General features: G+C 43.0%; 1 protein-coding gene across 6 annotated transcripts in view; it reads left to right on the plus strand.

Annotated features, from left to right (window-relative positions):
• Positions 1–1,373: 1,373 nt before the first annotated feature.
• The window catches only part of MTR (5-methyltetrahydrofolate-homocysteine methyltransferase), a 108,964-nt gene continuing 92,104 nt past the window's right edge, over positions 1,374–18,233 (plus strand). The window contains exons 1-3 of one of the 6 annotated variants that reach the window (XM_057736227.1): positions 1,374–1,805; positions 9,805–10,019; positions 16,455–16,544. In XM_057736227.1, the coding sequence (XP_057592210.1) occupies positions 1,772–1,805; positions 9,805–10,019; positions 16,455–16,544 (339 nt within the window). In that variant the 5' untranslated portion in view covers positions 1,374–1,771. Of the gene's footprint in view, positions 1,806–2,290; positions 2,663–9,804; positions 10,020–16,454; positions 16,545–18,233 lie in introns of those variants that run through there. The other 5 variants (XM_057736228.1, XM_057736231.1, XM_057736230.1 and 2 more) reach the window with 5 other exon arrangements.

An 18,233-nucleotide genomic window follows, 5' to 3' on the forward strand; every position in this document is an offset into this window, starting at 1 on the left:
CAGAGCACAGGCTCTAGGGGCGTGGGCTTCAGTAGCTGTGGCACGTGGGCTCAATAGTTGTGGCTCACGGGCTCCAGAGCATAGGCTCAGTAGTTGTGGCACATGGGCTTAGTTGCTCTGAGGGCATGTGGGATCTTCCTGGACCAGGGACTGAACCCATGTCCCCTGCACTGGCAGGCAGATTCTCAAACACTGTGCCACCACGGAAGTCCCTAGCCCTTACAATCTTAACAAGTCCTTCAGCTATTCAGGGATATCCTTTCCCTCTCACACTCTTATTTCATTCTCTCCCCACTCACTCCATTTTTCCCCTCCAGGTATGACCATCTGTGGTAAGGATGCTATACACATTAATATAATTTTGTAGATTAAAAAATTGAGGTACAATTACATACAGTAAGATGAGAATGGCAAGCAAATGTGTGCTTTTTTTTTGTTTTTGTTTTTGAAACTTAGTAGGCTTCAAAAATTTGTTTTTTCTAGATTCATTTGCTTTTCCTCCTATCATGCTCAGCCTTACACAGCTGTCCTTTATTTTCAAATTCTTTCAAGTACTGTGTGCTACCCTGGAGTTTCTTCCAACGGAAATGGCCTTACCTGGCACACACGTTTCCTTCAGAGCTGAGCTTCTTTGAAACCTTCCCCGACACCCTTGGGGTTCTGAGTTCCTTTGGTACACTTTATGTGATTCTTTTTTTCCCTTTTCAATTATTAGCCTTAACCAGATTGTGAGTTCTTCCTCTTAAGACAAAGGTCGGGGTGTGATGTAGCTTGTCTCTTTGCAATCCAAGTGTGTAGCCCAAAGAATGACACAAAGTGTGTTCTCCATAAATGTTTACTGTCAATAAGTGACCATTAACACGCATACATGTACTTCAGTTTTCCCAGCGCATTCATACGATCTCATTTATTCCCTACTACAACCTTATAAAATAAATGATACCGCCGTATCATTTCCCATTTCATAAAGTGTAGAGTGGAGACGAAGAGGTTAAGTACCTTGCCTAGCGCCAGTCAACAGTAAAGCACGACTAGTCCCTGGTCTTCCAGACTCCGAGTACCGGGCTCCTGACATCATACAACACGCTGAGGTCAGCACCAAGTTTGCGCCAGGATTTAAACTTGGAGAGAGACCCCTCCTGCGGCCGCACTTTCCGACGAGGGGCTGAGATGGCAAAAGCTGAGAGGAGCACCTGGGACCCGGACTACATCTCCCAGAAATCCCTGGGGCAAAACCTCAGGCGCGTGGTCGGGATCGAGCAGCCAATAGAGCCGCGACGAGCTCCTAAAGACCAATCACGGGCCTGAAGGGGCGGGACCTCCCTCGCGGAGGCTGGATTGCGCGCAGAAACTAAGAGAGTCCCGAGTTGCCCCAAACCCCTAGGGGAGAGTGAGCCCTGGCCCGGCGCCTCGGCTGCCACGTCGTCCTCCTCTCCGGGTCTGTCCCGCGCGCTCCCGGCGCCCCGGCCTGCAGCCGCGCAGGTCTAGCCGCCAGGCCCTTGCCGAGGACAGGCCAGGTGGTCGAGAAAAAAGCACGCGCTTGAGCAGCGGTCTGGGCCGGGGGTGCGCCTGCGGTCGCCGCGGCGCGCGCGGGTCCTGAGGGGGTCCTGAGGGAGGCCCCGCGGTCGGCGTCTGGGGCGGAGAGGCCCCGCAGTGGCCCCGGCCCCCGGCCTGGCGCGCACCGCTGGCCGGCGTGGCTCTGGGCCGTCACGTGTGGAGGGCGCGCCTCCCCCGCCGCGTGCCCTGCCCGAGGAGGAGAGGACCAGGCAGCATGTGCCCCGCGCTCCGCGACCTGCCGCCATCCGGTAACGCTGCGACCCGCTCTCCGCGCTCCGGGGCTTTCTTGCCTCCCAGCTCCCGGGGCGATTCAGTCGCCACCTGATTAGGTTTCCGCCTTTGAACTTGCCGAGGAGCGCCGAGGTCCCCCGGGTTTTTTTTTTGTTTGTTTTTTTGGTTTTGTTTTTTTTTTTCTGCGTTCCTTCCTTCCCCCACCCATCCCCCTCTTCCTCCGCAGGCAGACAAACCATCACGTCCGCAAAGCGCATCCCCTCCCCTCGAGCCCCCGCAACACACTCTGAACGTCCAAGTAACTAACCTTCGCAGTCTGACATCGCGTGTTCCTTGCAGGGCCCTGTGGAAGTTTCGCAGGATTGAACGTTTTCGTGCAGCATATGTTTACGGAGCACTTAACCCAGGAAAGGTTCAGGTGCTGAGAGATAAGGAAGCCCAGAGAAACATTTAAAACGGAGTTGAACTTTTTTTTTCCATTTTGGGATTGGAGCAGTAGATGTGCAAACTCCGGTGTGCATAGAATCGCTATGTTAAAATAGATTAGCGGGTACTCAGATAAGGAGTAATAATCCTGAGTGATTTTGAGGTTCCTTGCTCTGGCATCAACAATGGAGGGGAAAAAAACTAGTTTAGCACAAGAACTGAATGTATTTTCATCTTTAAAATGAGCTCTGGGCCTTTAACGCCGTCCCTGACTGTAATTTGTGGAGAGGTACTCCCATAAAAACAGGTGAGGTGTGAAGTAGAAAATGAAAAAACAAGAGAATCAGGAATAGAGACAGAACAGCAGCGATATCTTGATAGGTGAAGACGTTCAGCTCAGGAGGAGGGTGAAGACGGAATTCGTAACTAAGAGTGAAATTTTTCAAAGGTGAGCTAGGGACCCTTTTGATTCTAAGGTCCTAATAAATGGGACCGTTAGAATTGTTCATGAAACAAGTGGAACTGTGACTGAGAAACATTTTATTACTGTTGCTGTAAAGTAAGACCTATATTTCTCATAGGGGTGTCATTTATTTACTTGAAAATATCTCTCACTGATGACTTCTGGCCTTCCCCTCCTCATTTAATTAGAAAAGGAAGTATGTGATTTCCCTTTCATCTGAATGTATCCAGCAGCAAAATGCCTCTAAAGATTTAGAATAGTTTGAATAGTGAGTGATCTTTTTACAGCAGATGAAAGGATAATTGTTGAGTATTTGAATCTAGCTCAGCTCCCTGACCCCAAGGCTCACCTCTACAGCTGAGCACCAGGTCAACAAAGTTTAATCAAGTCTTGGGCCCCTGAAGGAGCTCTGAGCCAGGCCAGTGGGCCTAGAAAAAGACTTCAAGTTTATTCCCGCTTCTCTCTATGTGGGCAGCCTATATGCTGGGATGAGAATCAGGTTTTAACTTCCTAAAAACCCTTACTTACTTACTTATTGGTGTCCAGTCTTAGTGAAGCTCTTTAATGAAGAACTGGGAATTTCTGAATCTCAGGTTTGGGCCTTAAGCCTAAGTGTACATGACCTCAGACCATGGTTGTACCCTCTTAGGAAAGAGGATGGTGGGCTAGCGAGTACTTCTTGTGAGAAAAGTTTAACCACAACTTCTAAAGATTGCTTAGTTTCATCCTTGCTTGGTAGTACTGTGTATGTTTTCTGGAACTCAGTTAATAAATGATTAATGAAAGAATGAGTAAATGAGCCAGTGAATTGATATCAGCTGGTGACCTGATTCTAATCCTTCCCTCTTATTAAAATCAAAAGGGAAATAGTATATCTCAGGAAAGGAATATTGCACAAGCAAAGACGTCTACAAAGTGTCACAAGTTGGTGCAAACTAGGAGATAGAGATTCAAAAATGAAGTCTATTGCAAGGGACTTTGTAGGGCAGCAGTATAGTACAGTCTTTAGTATTGTAAAGTCAGGAAACTGCTGAGAATGTGTTGAGATCATTTGTTTATAATGCAGAAAATACATTCTTTTCCTTGCTCTGTGTGTTCCCCAGTTAATGCTGTGAATATGGGAGTCCTAAGTGAATCAGAGCTGCATGGGATTGTTCTGTCTCAGAGGAAATGTGTTCCTGACACTAATTTATTACCTAAAATCCTGTGTATTAGGGGTTTATTGGTTTATGCCTTCATCTTGTGATTCTTCAGGGTGATTCTTAAAGGTGATGCTATCTGACTTACCTCAACATCTAATTGGTGCTTTAACCAGTTAATCCCATGTTTGTTTATTCTTTGGAACCCCTACTATGAATCACAGTATCATCACTGGGAAATAAAATGTTAATGGCAGAAAAAAAATCACCCAAACAAAGTACATTGGCTAGGTCCTCTCAAACTTGGAAAAACACTGTGATATTTTAGGCTCGCTAGACAAGGACATTCTCTTCTGGACTGTATTTCTATAAACATATATACATTAAAAGTAAAATTATTTCTGAGACAGTGTTGTAACTAGTCAGCTAAATGAAGGACCAGCAAAGCTGTATATTCTTTTGTTCTCTGTGGAAGATATTAGGGAGACTCTGCTCTCATTTAGAACCTGACTAGTCAGGAGTAGAGTGTACAGAATGTTCTAGACCTAGTGAACTGAGTACAGATAAATACCAGAGCAGCGCTTTGGTGGTTTTTGTTGTTTATGGGAGAGTGGCATTTCAACGAAGGCTCACCCTACCAAGGGAAAAGAGAGTTGTTAAGTGACTTACGCTTACGAGAAGGCTTTGCAGGAGCAGTGGTGATTAGAAGCCAGTGAAAGGTAATCACCTACTGGAAAATCTTGGGTAACACATAAAGATTAGAACAGTGAGCACTTATACCCACAGACATGGGAGGAGGATCTTTCAGTGTCTCTTACCTTAAATCCTACGTTATCCCCCAAAGGAAAATAGGCATGTGGAAAATGTAGATGCATTGGATTTTTAAGGACCTCAGTTGCAGAGGAGTTTTGTATTCAATCCTTACAATCCCCACTCATGTTTGTTTTATTATGTGTTGCCTTTTACCTCTATTTTCTGTTCACAGTTCTCTTGCTCCTGTTTCACATATTTCCACATATTTGTACATTTCCTTGTAGACTCTAGTCTGTGTATGTGTTTTTTTTTTTATAAATTTATTTATTTTATTTATTTGGCTGCGTTGGGTCTTTGTTGCTGCACGCAGGCTGTCTCTAATTGCGGTGAGTGGGGGCTACTCTTCGTTGCGGAGCGCTGTCTTCTCATTGCGGTGGTTTCTCTTATTGCAGAGCCCGGGCTCTAGGCACATAGGCTTCAGTAGTTGTGGCATGTGGGCTTAGTTGCTCCACGGCATGTGGGATCTTCCCAGACCAGGGCTCGAACCCGTGTCCCCTGCATTGACAGGTGTATTCTTTTTTTTTTTTAAAGCTCTTTATTGGGATATAATTGCTTTACACTCTTGTGCCAGTTTTTGAAGTACACCAAAGGGAATCAGCTGTATTGGCAGGTGGATTCTTAACCACTGTGCCACCAGGGAAGTCCTGTGTATATATATATTTCTTAATTTTTGTATGTGTATTTTTAATTCATGTAAATAGAAACCTGGTAGTCATCTCTAACTTTCTCCCTTGATGTTCTGTCCTTAACGTTAGAGCAATACAGAGGTAGATCCCATCTTCCGTACAAGCATCCTACACATTTGGCTTTGACATTTTCCAAGGTTGTCTCTAACATGCTCCTTCTACATCCTCTGATGTTTTCTCTATGGATTGTTGGAGACTTTGTTTGGGAAAAACACCCAGGAGTGAGATTGTTGGGTTTTCCGCATGCTTCATTTTACTGACTCCCACTAGGCTGCTCCCCGCAGTGGCTGTATTTGTCTACGTTCCAAAAAGCAAGGGTTTAGATTTTCTTTGGCATTATCCAATCTTCTCATTACTGCCCATCCGTTGCGTATATATTGGTTTTGTCTTGTTTTAATTCCTGTCTCACTGATGGCTAATGAGTTGGAGCATCTCTTCATATACTTGTTGATTATTAAGTTTTTCCCTCCCTTGATTTGCCTGTTCACATTTTTTGCCCATTTTTCTATTTGATTTCTTATTGATTTGTAGGAGCTCCTGGCACATTATAGATGTTAGTCCCTTTCATTTTTTTTCTTTTTTTTAATGTTTTTTCCTTGGCCGCACCATGCAGCTTGCGGGATCCTAGTTCTTGGAGCAGGTATCGAACCTGGGCCTCCAGCAGTGGAAGCGCAGAGTCCTAACCACTGGACTGCCAGAGAATTCCCAGTCCCTTTCAGTTTTAGACGCTGCAGAATCGTCCTTCAATTCGTTATCTGTGATTATGGAAAAGACTGGGGTTTTTTTCCTAGAAGGTTTGAATACTTTTAAAATTAAATTTCAGATTCATGACCTACTCCGCCACCCATGCCATACCCTGTGGTCCTACCAGTAGGGTGATTCGGTCACACCCATTTAAGCTCACATGCTCTAATTTCTGGGTGAATTGCAGCTGCATTCTTTTAAGAAAAAAGGAATTCAGTTGAGCATATAGGTTAAAGCTTTTAATCTTCTCTCTTCTTATTCCCCATCTGAAAGGATCTCAGAAAGTTTTCACTGAGTATTGTCTTCCCTTGGCCACATTCATGTTCATTTCCAAACCTGTAAACATGCCATTCCTGCCTCCTGCCCCAACGTGAACAGAGCTGAGAGCTTCAGGCTTACATGATGCTTTCCCATGGCCAGCTGGACTCTAGTGTATAGAAAGCAACCTTTAGAGTTTCAAACCCAGCTCCACTTTTTATAGCTATGCGATGCTAATGATATAATGAGTCGTTAACATTTACGGGCTGTTTATTACAAGGCTGTGTGTCTCATTTCATGACTCTGTGATTTGAGAGTGCCATCCGTTAACATCTGAAATGTGCTTTCAAACACACTGTTTCATTCTGTTGTCACACTTCCTATGATAAAGGCAGGACAGATATTTCCCGGTTTTTCAGAAACACAAAGTCTTGTCCAAAACCCCATAGCTACTTAGGAGAGCTGGGACTAAAACCCAGATTTCTTGGCTGTTTTTGTGCTGTTACCGTTAGCTTAGCCATGTCAAATTCTGGATGCTTATTAGCTGATAGGACAGCCACATCATGGGTGGGGGAGGGGAGTCCAAATTAGTGCCACATCTGAACTGCCTTTGTTGACTTTAGCTGGAAGTGACTGGACCACTGCCTGGTTGCCTGCCAGTCTTTCTAGTATACATGTCTCATTAAACCCTACTTTTTCTTCACATTCCCAGAAAGTGGTTTTTTTCTTTTGATACTTGAAGTACTGCTGGTCAGATCATTGGATCTTAACTTTGTTCCTTTTCCAGGAAGATTTTTCTTTCACCTATTAGCTCAATAAACAAAATTAGGTGAGTTGGCTTTGGAAAGGAATAGTAAACCCTGAAATAAACATAATGCCCTTTGGGAAAGAAACCAGGTATTGGCAGATTTGCCTTGTGGGTTGCTAGAGCAACCTTCCTGAAGCCTGTTAGGAGTAATTCAGTCAAAATAGCTCTGTAGCCACCATTTAGCCCCTGTTTCTATATTGAGTACCTAAGACTGAACAGTAAGACGGGGCTGGGTTGTAAATTTGCACCCAGTGCCAGCTTACAAATATACGTACTGGTTTGGGTTCTAAATGACCTTCTCTTCTTTCTCATCTTTCCTCACTTTTTTGCTGTCTCAGTTAAGGAAATAGTTATTGAACACTTAGGTGCCAGGTACTGTCTTTGGTGTTGCTAGGGGCAGAGATGAGTTGGTCTGGTCACAGTCTTTTCCTCCAAAGGCTCAAATGGCTTAGAACCAGCTGCATTTTACTCGAGCTTTGTTCTCCTCTCAGGGAGCACAGAGAACATGTTGACAAGAGAGGTGGGTGTCACTGTGATTTGTTTTGAATAACTTGTAACTTTGGTAGGCAGTAAGGAATTGTTGAAAGTGTTTGAGCAAGGGAAGCGACTGGTTTAAACTTGTTCTTTTGGAAGATGGTGTATAGGATGGGTTGGAATGTGGGGTGACCAGGTGCAGTCACCCCGGTGGTTGTGAACTCTTACCTTTGTAGGACACGTGAGTTTTTACAAAGCATCTTCATATCTGATCCCATGTAACCCATAAGACAACTTTGTGCGGTAGGGAGAATGGGCGTTGTTATTCTCAGTTTTTGTGGATGCAAACTGAAGCTCAGAGGATGTCTGGGATGTGTAGTAAGGGCTTGAAGAAAGGGTGGCACTGGGGGTGGAAGGTGGACGCAGTGTGAATGCCATTTTGTTTTTTGTTTTTGGACGTGCTGCACAGCATGCGGGATCTTAGTTCCCTGACCAAGGATGAAACCTGTGCCCCCTGTAGTCGAAGTGCGGAGTCTTAACCAGTGGACTGCCAGGAAAGTCCGTGAATGGCATTTTGGATGCCAGCTCTATAGGGCTTGAGATCTGAGTAGATGTTGGTTATCAGGGAGAGTAAGAAGTCAGATAACACTGAGGTTGTCAGGTCAGGCTTCTGGGAAGGGTGGTGCCGTTCACAGAAACAGGGAGATGAGACAGGAGATGTGGCAAGTTTGGATTTGGATGATAGATTGAGGGGCAGGTGGGATCTCTAGGGGCCATCACAGGGGGACAGCTTGAAACCCGAGTCTGAGATTGGAGCCAGGCGTTTTTGATAATTCGAAGGTCATGGGTGACTTTAGAGAGTAATTTCAGTGGAGCAGTGGAGGAAGAACGCCTAGCAGGGAGGTAGGGTGAGGTAGAGTTGCTGGGGGTGGGAGGGGTAGATGGGAGGAGCAGTGGGAGGTGTGGGTGGAGTTGGTCACGTGCTCTTTGTTAGGTGCCCAGGGAGGGAAAAGAGACGGAGCTGGGCTGTGAGAGGATTGGAGGTGGAGGGGAGTGAATTTGAGGAGCTCCCCAAAGAAGACTCTTTTGTACAGGTGTAGGTGAAATCACCTGTCAGGAAAGAGGATGAGAAGGACTTAGTGCTAAAAGCAAGCAGAGGTTTGGGACAGCAGGCGTCGGAAGTGTTGAGGGAGCTGAAAAATGGTGAACCGAGGAAGAGGCTCAATGTTAGGAATTTTTAGTGACTCCAAACAGTACAGTTCTGTGGCTTTCCAGTAGTTCTTGGAAACCAGAAAATAGGCTTGGAAGGAGTAGGCATTGGGGCTTTTGAGGGCTGGGAGTTTAGGAAAAGTCAAGGACATGGGGAGAGTTGAGAAGCTCCAGGGTGTTAGGTGGTCATCACTTCAGAGATGGGGCAGGGGTGAGGAGAACCCTGTGTGTAGATTATTGTGTGTTCTGGCAGTAGGTGGGAGAGACCGTCAAAGTTAATGGTCTGAATGGCCGTTTGAAATTATTGACGGCTTTCAGTTATCAAGCGAAGTCTCCTTATTGAGGGGCACATGCACAGAATCAGCAGAGAGCCCTGAGGATGTTCTCCGGCAGCTGGCCTGGCCTTGTAGCACTTGGCTGTTTGCTGCCTATTTCAATCATTTCTGCAACAGGAATAACTACAGCCTACTTTAACCTCGGGTTGGTGCTTTACCAGTGACTCTGTGCTGTGTACAATCTCTTATTTCAGTAAGCATTGTTATAACTTAATGAAAACATTTTGGGGCAGCATTTTTCTTTTCTTTTTAAAATTTATTTATTTATTTATTTGTATATTAGCATTGGGTCTTCGTTGCAGAGAGTAGGGGCCACTCTTCATTGCAGTGTGTGGGCTTCTTATTGCGGTGGCTTCTCTTGTGGAGCATGGGCTCTAGGTGCACGGGCTTCAGTAGTTGTGGCCCATGGGCTTAGTTGCTCCGTGGCATGTGGGATCTTCCCCGACCAGGGCTCGGACCCGTGTCCCCTACATTGGCAGGCAGATTCTTAACCACTACGCCACCAGGGAGCCTGGGGCAACATTTTTCAAATGCTGCAGGGTTACATGTTTTATGGGCCCCATTTACTCCCCGTTGGGAATTATTATAATTTAGTCTACACTCCTCCACACACATTTTCTGCCTTTCATTTTGTAAAGTCAAATCTTCACTTTCTTTAAAGCAGGAATGAAGAAGACCCTGCAGGATGAGATTGACGCCACCCTGCGGGAGAGGATTATGGTGCTTGATGGAGGAATGGGGACCATGGTCCAGCGGCACAGGCTGAGTGAGGACGACTTCCGAGGACAAGAATTTAAAGATCACGCGCGACCCCTGAAAGGCAACAACGACATTTTAAGTATAACTCAGCCCGACGTCATTTACCAAATCCATAAGGTAAAGCATCCTCAGGTTTTTCTGCTTTCATCCTGCCGTTGTGCAAAGCCCTTTGGTATCCTGAGGGCAGACCCCAAGCACTCTGAGGGAGACAGAAGAAAGGTGTTCAGGAAGAGGCGGTTTATTCAGAAAGCAGGTTTCGGGCACCAAATAAAAGACATGCACAGTATTGAGCATTCGGGATAAAGAGTTCAGGAAGGTAGGTTTTCTGCCTTTGAGGCTTTTCGCCTCCAGTGGAAAACCATAAAATCCTGAACAAATTAGGGTTTTCACCTACACTAACTTATTTAAGTCACCACAACAGCCCCGATGAAGTAAAACTGAAAGGAAGTTGTTATTCTCATGTGTTAGATTTGGAAACTGAGCATCTCAGAGGTTAAATAACTTGCCTGACATTACAGAAGTTTACTGACTTGAAATCCCATGTTCTTTCATGCCATTTTCCTGTCTTTAATGGAAATGGCTAGCCTTGGTCAGGGAACAAAGATCCCACAAGCTGTGTGGCATGACCAAAAATAAATAAGTAAGTATAAATGGCTAGTCAGCATAAAGAGATCAGAAGCAAGTAACTGGGTATCACTAGACTTTTAAAATTTAAAAATATATGTAGGACTAAATTGTTTCATAGGTTATCATGGGAATTTCATAGAATTATGACCAGAAGAGATAATAAGATGATTTAATCTGTTTTTCTGGTCTGGATTCAACTTGGAGGACAAACATATTTACCAATTAAGTGAGAAAGTTTTATCTTGCAGAGAAGGGCATTGTTACAGGTGTTTCGGACCTTTTTTTAAAAAAGTGAGGCATAATTGACCAATAACTTTGGTTTCAGGTGTACAGCGTAATGATTTGATGTTTGTATATATATGTGTCATCATAGTAAGTCTAGCTAACATTCGTTACCCTATGTAGTTGCAGTTTTTTCCCTTGTGATGAGGATTTTTGAGATCTACTTAGCAGCTTTCAAATATACAATACAGTAGTATTAACTACAGTCACATGCTGTATGTTACATCCCATGACTTACTTATTTTATAACTGGAAGTTCGTGCATTTTGACCCCCTTCATCCATTTCCCCTTCCCTAAATCCTCCACCTCTGGCAACCACTTTCCTTCTTTTTTTTTAGCTCAGTCATATTCCATTGCACATACATAGGACATTTCCTTCATCCAGTCGTCTATCAGTGGATTGTCAGACTTAGATTGTCTCTGTATGTTGGCAACTGTAAATAATGCTGCAGTGAATATGGGGGTGCATCTGTCTTTCTGAGTTAGTGGTTTCATTTTCTTTGGATATTACCCAGAAATAGAATTGCTGGATCATATAGTAGTTCTATTTTTAATTTTTTGAGGAACCTGCATTCTGTTTTCCATAGTGGTTGCACAAATTTACATTCCTGCCAACAGTTCGAGAGGGTTCCCTTTTCTCCACCTCCTCACCAACACTTGTTATTTCTTGTCTTTTTGATAATTGGCATTCTGATAGGTGAGAGGTGATATCTTGTGGTTTTAATTTGCATTTTCCCCGATGATTAGTGATGTTGAGCATCTTTTCATATACCCGTTGGCCATCTGTATATCTTCTTTGGAATAATGTGTATTCAAATCTTATGCCCATTTTTTTGGGCGGCCATGCTGCAAGGCATGTATGATCTTAGTTCCCTGACGAGGGATTGAACCCACACTCCCTGCAGTGGAAGTATGGAGTCTTAACTACTGGACCGCCAGGGAAGTCCTGTCTTCTGCCCATTTTTTTTTCTAGTTTTTCTTTTCTTTTTTTAATATATTTTGTTTTTTTAAATTTATTTTTTTATTGAAGTATAGTTGATTTACAGTGTTGTGTTAATATACCTATTTTTTAAGCTCTTTATTGGAATATAATTGCTTAACACTATTGTGCCAGTTTCTGCTGTACAACAAAGTGAATCAGCTGCATTTATACATATATCCCCATATCCCCTCCCACCCTCTTTGTCCCACCCTTCTAAGTCATCACCCATCATCCAGTTGATCTCCCTGTGTTATGCAGCAGCTTCCCACTAGCTATTTTACATTTGGTAGTGTATGTATGTCAGTGCTACTCTCTCACTTCGTCCCAGCCTCCCCTTCACCCTCCACCCCTTGTCCTCAAGTCCATTCTCTACATCTACATCTTTATTCTTGCCCTGTCACTAGGTTCATCAGTACCATTTTAGATTCCATATATATGAGTTAGCATACGGTATTTATTTTTCTCTTTCTGGCTTACTTCGCTCTGTATGACAGACTCTAGGTCCATCCACCTCACTACAAATAACTCGATTTCATTCCTTTTTATGGCTAATATTCCATTGTATATATGTGCCACATCTCCTTTATCCATTCATCTGTTGCTGGTTCTGCCCATTTTTGAAGTGGGTTGTTTGGATTTTTTTGCTCCTCAGTTATATGAGTTCTTTATCTGTTTTGGATATCCGTATCAGGTACATGAATTGCAGATATTTTCTCCCATTCTGTAAGTTGCCTTTTCATTTGGTTAATGGTTTCCTTTGCTGTGCAGATGCTTTTTAGTTTGATGTGTTCCCGCTTGTTTATTTTTGCTTCTGTTGCTTTTCAGACTCTTCTTAAGGAAAAAAAAATCACTTAACAAATCAGTGATTAAATGATTCATTGATGGTGGAAGGGATCCTTCTCTTGGGTGGTCAAGAGATTGTTCTAGATAAGATGCAGAGTGGTTTTCATTTGAGGAAAAACTAGGACCGCCTTTCCTTTGGTCGTAATGGAAATTGTAGACACTGGAAGATTTAAAATTGGTTTGGTTCTGCAAGTTTTTCTGCTAGGCCGGCAAATGTGTCCTCAAATTGGATTAGAAAATTCCAGCACACTGTGGATTGGGATGCCATCATGGGTGTGAATTGCTTGGTATGGTTACAAACATCAGGTCTTATCATGCAGTGGTGACATCACCACCCTCCCCCAACCCCCCCACACCCACCGCAGCCCAGGCCCTGTGACTTTGTCATTATTCACATGGATTAGTACTAGAGTATCAGCTTCCTGAGGGCAGGAACTTGGGCCTGTTTCTCACTACTGAATCCCTACTGCCTGGAACATCTACTATCTTGCACATAGTAAGTACTCAGTAAATGTGTTTTTAGGGAATGAGTCTTTGTTCTGCATGTTAGGCCTCTAGGTAGAACAGCAGGTTTCCCAAGATAGGAACATGCAGCAAAATTGACTGTACATACAATAAGGTGTACCTGGCTGTCCCGTCTGTGGGGGGATATTGACTAGCTGGAGTTCTCTGGATATAGGGACCATGTCGTGTTGATGGATGAGGAAGGGAAAAAGACTGGGTTATTTTCACACTTAGTTATTTCTGGTGGAGTTACTGACCATAGTGCTGATCTGCTGATACTTAATTTCAGTGGAATGTCCAGGTTCTATTTGAAGTGTAAGTGCCTGACACTAAGCTTTTGGTTGCGGAGGCATCATTTCAGAGGCATCCATCTCGATAAACACCCTGCCAGCTGTGTGACACAGCTGCTGGCTAAACACCCAGACCAGGAATCAGGCTTCCCCCCATCCCCATGAAGTTCCCTTTTTAGAAAGCCCTGGGTAACCTAGATGAGTGGCCCTGCTTTTTCCTTCCTAAACCCTAATTCCTGCTCTTAGGTTTTAAGTTCTCCAGTAAAGAGTGAACCCACAAAACCCTAGGCAGCCCCCCTTGACCCCAGTAAAGGCAGAAGCCCTGGTTCTCTCAATTATTCCTCCCCAACCCCCACCTCCCTGTGTGGTCGGGCATGCCCGTGCCTACCGTCCAGGACCTGTGAGTAATAAACCTTGGTTTTTCCCCAGAAGTTCCCTGATGGTTGTTGCTGAGGTGAGTCTTGGAATCATAATAAGAACCGCTGGGGCCAGGCTAGCCATGGCATTGGTAAGGGCCCCTGTGAGTGCCTCAGGCATTCCTAGCCCATCACCTTTGCTAGGCTGGGACCAGTAGGAACAGATATTTAAAACACCTGTTGGTAGCCTCTGTCCCTGCTATCATTAATGGCCTTCTTTAATCTTGACAGCTTTCTATTGCTACGTGGGGAAACTGAGGAGTAGGGAAGTTAAGTAGCTTGCCCGTATCACAGGTGTGTTAAATCGGTGAGACTAGACTTGCGGTCTCGGGTGTCATCTCCAGAGCCCGTGAGTAGGATATTGTCCTGGGAAAGAAGGTGGAGAGAAAGGGTGAAGAGCTAGAAGAAACACCTTTTAAACTTTATAGTATGGAAAATTTTAAATCTACCCCAAATTGGAGGAAATAATAACTAGGAATTTAGAAATATCTTTCCTTAACTATAAAGACAATATATGTTCATTGTTACAAAACTAAAATGTCTAGCTAGATGCTATAGAAAAGCATAAAAGAGAAAATGAAAACCGCCTGTAATATCAATACCAAGACATAATTGCCATTCACATATTTTGATTTATATTTCAGTCTAGTTTTCTCTATTTAGATTTTTTAAATTAAATTGGGATTACTATTACTTCATACCATTTTAAATAATTTGCATTTTTTACTTAATACCATGAGCATTAAATATTCTGAGACATGGTTTTAACCACATCACAATCTATTCTACGTATATGTCATTTGCTTAACTAATCTTATTCTTAGGCATTAAGGTTGTTTTCAATTTTTCTTGCTCTCTTTTGAAAAACTAAACTTTAATTAATTGGTTCATATAAAAGAGAACCCATAGATAAGAATAAATTCCCTTTTAACCAGTACTCCAAGTTTCTATTTTTTCCCCCAGAGATAACCACTTATACTAGTTGGTGTATGTCTTTCCAGATCATTTGTTGTGCATTTACATATACGAGCATATATTATGTATGTATGTGTATACATATATATATATATATATATCTGTAGAAAGCTGAGTACTATTTGATTGTATGTATGTTTTAAACTTAATGGTATCATGGTTTACATATCAATCACTTGTTTTTTTCTCTATACTTTTGGAGATTTTTCGTGTTAGTATATGTAGATATATATGCACAGTGTTTTTTAGCTGCCACATAACATGTAATAAAATGGACGTATTATAGTTTGTTTAGCCATTTTCCTAGTGATGGATAGTTAGGACGTTTGTGACTGATTATAAATGTGTAAATCTTGGTTTTCATTTCCCAGCTGTTCTGCAAACAGCTTTGGTGGGGTTGGGTTTACTCACTATTGGAAAATTAAGAGATTCCAGAGTTTTTATCAGATTGAGGTTGAGATGGCGTCCAAAGAGTGAAATAAGCCACAAAGGTTTCAAACAGGGAGAGCCGGAGGGCACTGAGGTCCTCAGGATTTCTTAAGGGTGCATATCTGGCTCAGAGGGACCAAGAGCTGTGGACTGAAACAACTGTGGTCAGAATCAAGGTTTGACATAGGAAGATCAACTCAATGATGGGTGATGACTTAGAGGGCCGGAATAGGGAGAGTGGGAGGGAGTCGTGGGAGGGAGGGGATATGGGCATATATGTATAAATAGAGCTGATTCACTTTGTTGTACCGCAAAAACTGACACAACAGTGTAAAGCAATTATACTCCAATAAAGAGCTTAAAAAAGAAAAGTAGATTAATAGCTGCCTAGGGCTGGAAAGGGATTGGGAGTGGAGTGGTTGTTAATGGATATGAGATTTCTTTTAGGGGGGATGAAAATGTTTTAAAATTAGATTGTGGTGATGGCTGCATAACTGAATATAATAAAAACCACTGAATTTTACACATTAAGTGGGTGAATTGTATGATGTGAATTATGTATCAATAAAGCTGTTCGAAAAAAACAAAAGCAAAAAAAAAAAGAATCAAAGTTTGAAAAAAATAACAGATTAGCATGTACAGAGTCAGTGTGACCTTGGCACCTGGGGAGGAAGTCTTACCATCAATGGAGGACCAGCACTGCATCCCAGAAGGGAGGCTTTTAATCTTTATTTTTATCATGGACATTCTTTACTTCTGGTCAGTGCAGAGATAGTGTCCTTCTCTGCGGGGTTCTGACTGTGCTGAAGCAGGGAGCTGGCATAGGAACAGAAGGGGTGTTTGTTGAGGGCCATCGTGTGCCAGAAGCTTCATGTGTGACCTACACCATCATCTGGCCACCCGGTGACGTAGGGTTATAATACTTTCAAATGAGGAAACAAACTCAGAGAGTTTAAGGAACTTGACTCAGTTCACACCACAAGTGAACTTTGTCTGGATTCAAGTTCTGTGTTTACTTATATTGCGTGCCTTTCTATGAAATCCTTAAGTCTTTTTGCATCCCTAGCCTCTGTCTTGTGCAATGCCTTGCACTTAGTAAGGTCAAAAGGTGTTTGGTGGCCTTGGTGAGGAAGAGACAAGTTTATTCGTGGGGGCCGGGGATTCAAAAGCTCACAGCATTGACATTATTTTCTCTCGTTGCAGGATTACTTGCTGGCTGGGGCAGATATCATTGAAACAAATACTTTCAGCAGCACTGCTATTGCCCAAGCTGACTATGGCCTCGAACACTTGGTAAGGATTTCATTTTCCTTTGTATCTAAGATATTCATGAGCGTTTGCTGCATAGGTAGTTGCTAGTGAGAAAACCAGCCAAAGCTGCAGAGTCAAGCTAATGCCCAGTTATCCATTGTTTGTGGTCAGACGAGGAAAATGGTTGGAATCTCTTCTGTTTGTAAACACAGCAGCCCATTCATTTTCCAGCTGGTTTCTTTTATGGGCAAGTAATAATCAAATAAGAATGATACTTATTATGCAGTGACTGTGAATAAAAGCATCATGATTGGCCATGTGCACAGTCCTGTGAGGCCTTTTGAAGTTGGGTGACAGATTTGGTTTCCTTTTTTAAAAAATTGTGGAAAAATACATGTAACATAAAATTTACCATTTTAACCATTTTTAAGTGTAAGTTCAGTGGCATTAAGTACATTCATATTGTTGTGCTTCCATTACCACCTATCCATGGAACCCTTTTCATCTTGTGAAACTTAAACTCTGTACTGATTAAACAATAACTCCCAATTTTCCCTTCCTCCCACCCATTCTGCTTTCTGTCTCTATGAATGACCTCGTATAAGTGGATCATACACTGTTTGTCCTTTTGTGACTTGTTTGGTTCACTTAATGTCCCTAAGGTTCACTCATGCTGTAACATGTGTCAGGATATCCTTCCTTTTTCGAGGTTGAATACTATTCCATCATATGGACACACCACATTTTATTTCCTCATTCATCTGCTGAGGGACATGGGTTGATTCCACCTTTTGGCTACTGTGAATGGTGTTACTATGAGCACAGATAGTCTGTTCTTCACCCTTGCTCTCATTTCCTTTGAGTATATATACATATACACCCAGAAGTCGAGGTGCCGAATCATAGGATAATTCCATGTTTAATTTTTTGCAAAACCACCATACTATTTTCCACAGTGGCTGCATCATTTTGTATAGCCACAAACAATGTACACGAGTTCCAGTTTTTCTACATCTTTGCCAGCATTTGTTCTGTTTTTGTTTTTTCCCGATAGCAGGCATCCTAGTGGGTGTGGGGTGAAGGACTTGGTTTCTTTTTAATCAACACGATGCTTCCATATTCAAATTTTGTAAACTGATAAAAATATATGGTAGATGCTGAGGTCCCCATTTCTGGATGGGATTTTTCTAGAAGGTGCCTCTGTGTTCATGCACATAGTCCTGAGTGCTCTGACACTGATTTCCCTCAGGATGTTGGGGCTTTGTGAAATCACTTGCCTTTTGGGTTATCAAGGGAAAATGAGATTGCATAGCAATTACTTTTGTGTTATTTGAGGGCAGGAGTTGGCAGACTTTTTCTGTAAAGGGCCAGGCAGTAAATATTTTAAGCTTTGTTGGCTACATATAATCTCTGTTGCAACTACTCAGTGCTGGCATTATAGTGCAAAAGTAGTAATAGACAGTGCAAACGTGAATGGCCTTGAGTGTATTTCAGTAAAACTTGTGGGCACTACTTTGTATGTTTGTGCATTCTTGCTTTTTATTTCGTAGTGAGAGGGTTCGTGGCTCTTCTCCAAATTCTCAGGAGGTTAATAATCTACAAAAATTTCGGACCCACTGATTCCAACCATTGTACAGTGAAGGAAGCCAGGGCCTGAAGAAGTTGCAAAGGGAACTGCCCAGGCAGGTAGAGACAGAGCTGGTTCTAGAACCCAGGTCTCCTGTCTCTGAA

Source organism: Hippopotamus amphibius, chromosome 5 (genome assembly GCF_030028045.1).
Source record: "Hippopotamus amphibius kiboko isolate mHipAmp2 chromosome 5, mHipAmp2.hap2, whole genome shotgun sequence".
In the NCBI taxonomy this organism is placed as follows: domain Eukaryota; kingdom Metazoa; phylum Chordata; class Mammalia; order Artiodactyla; family Hippopotamidae; genus Hippopotamus; species Hippopotamus amphibius.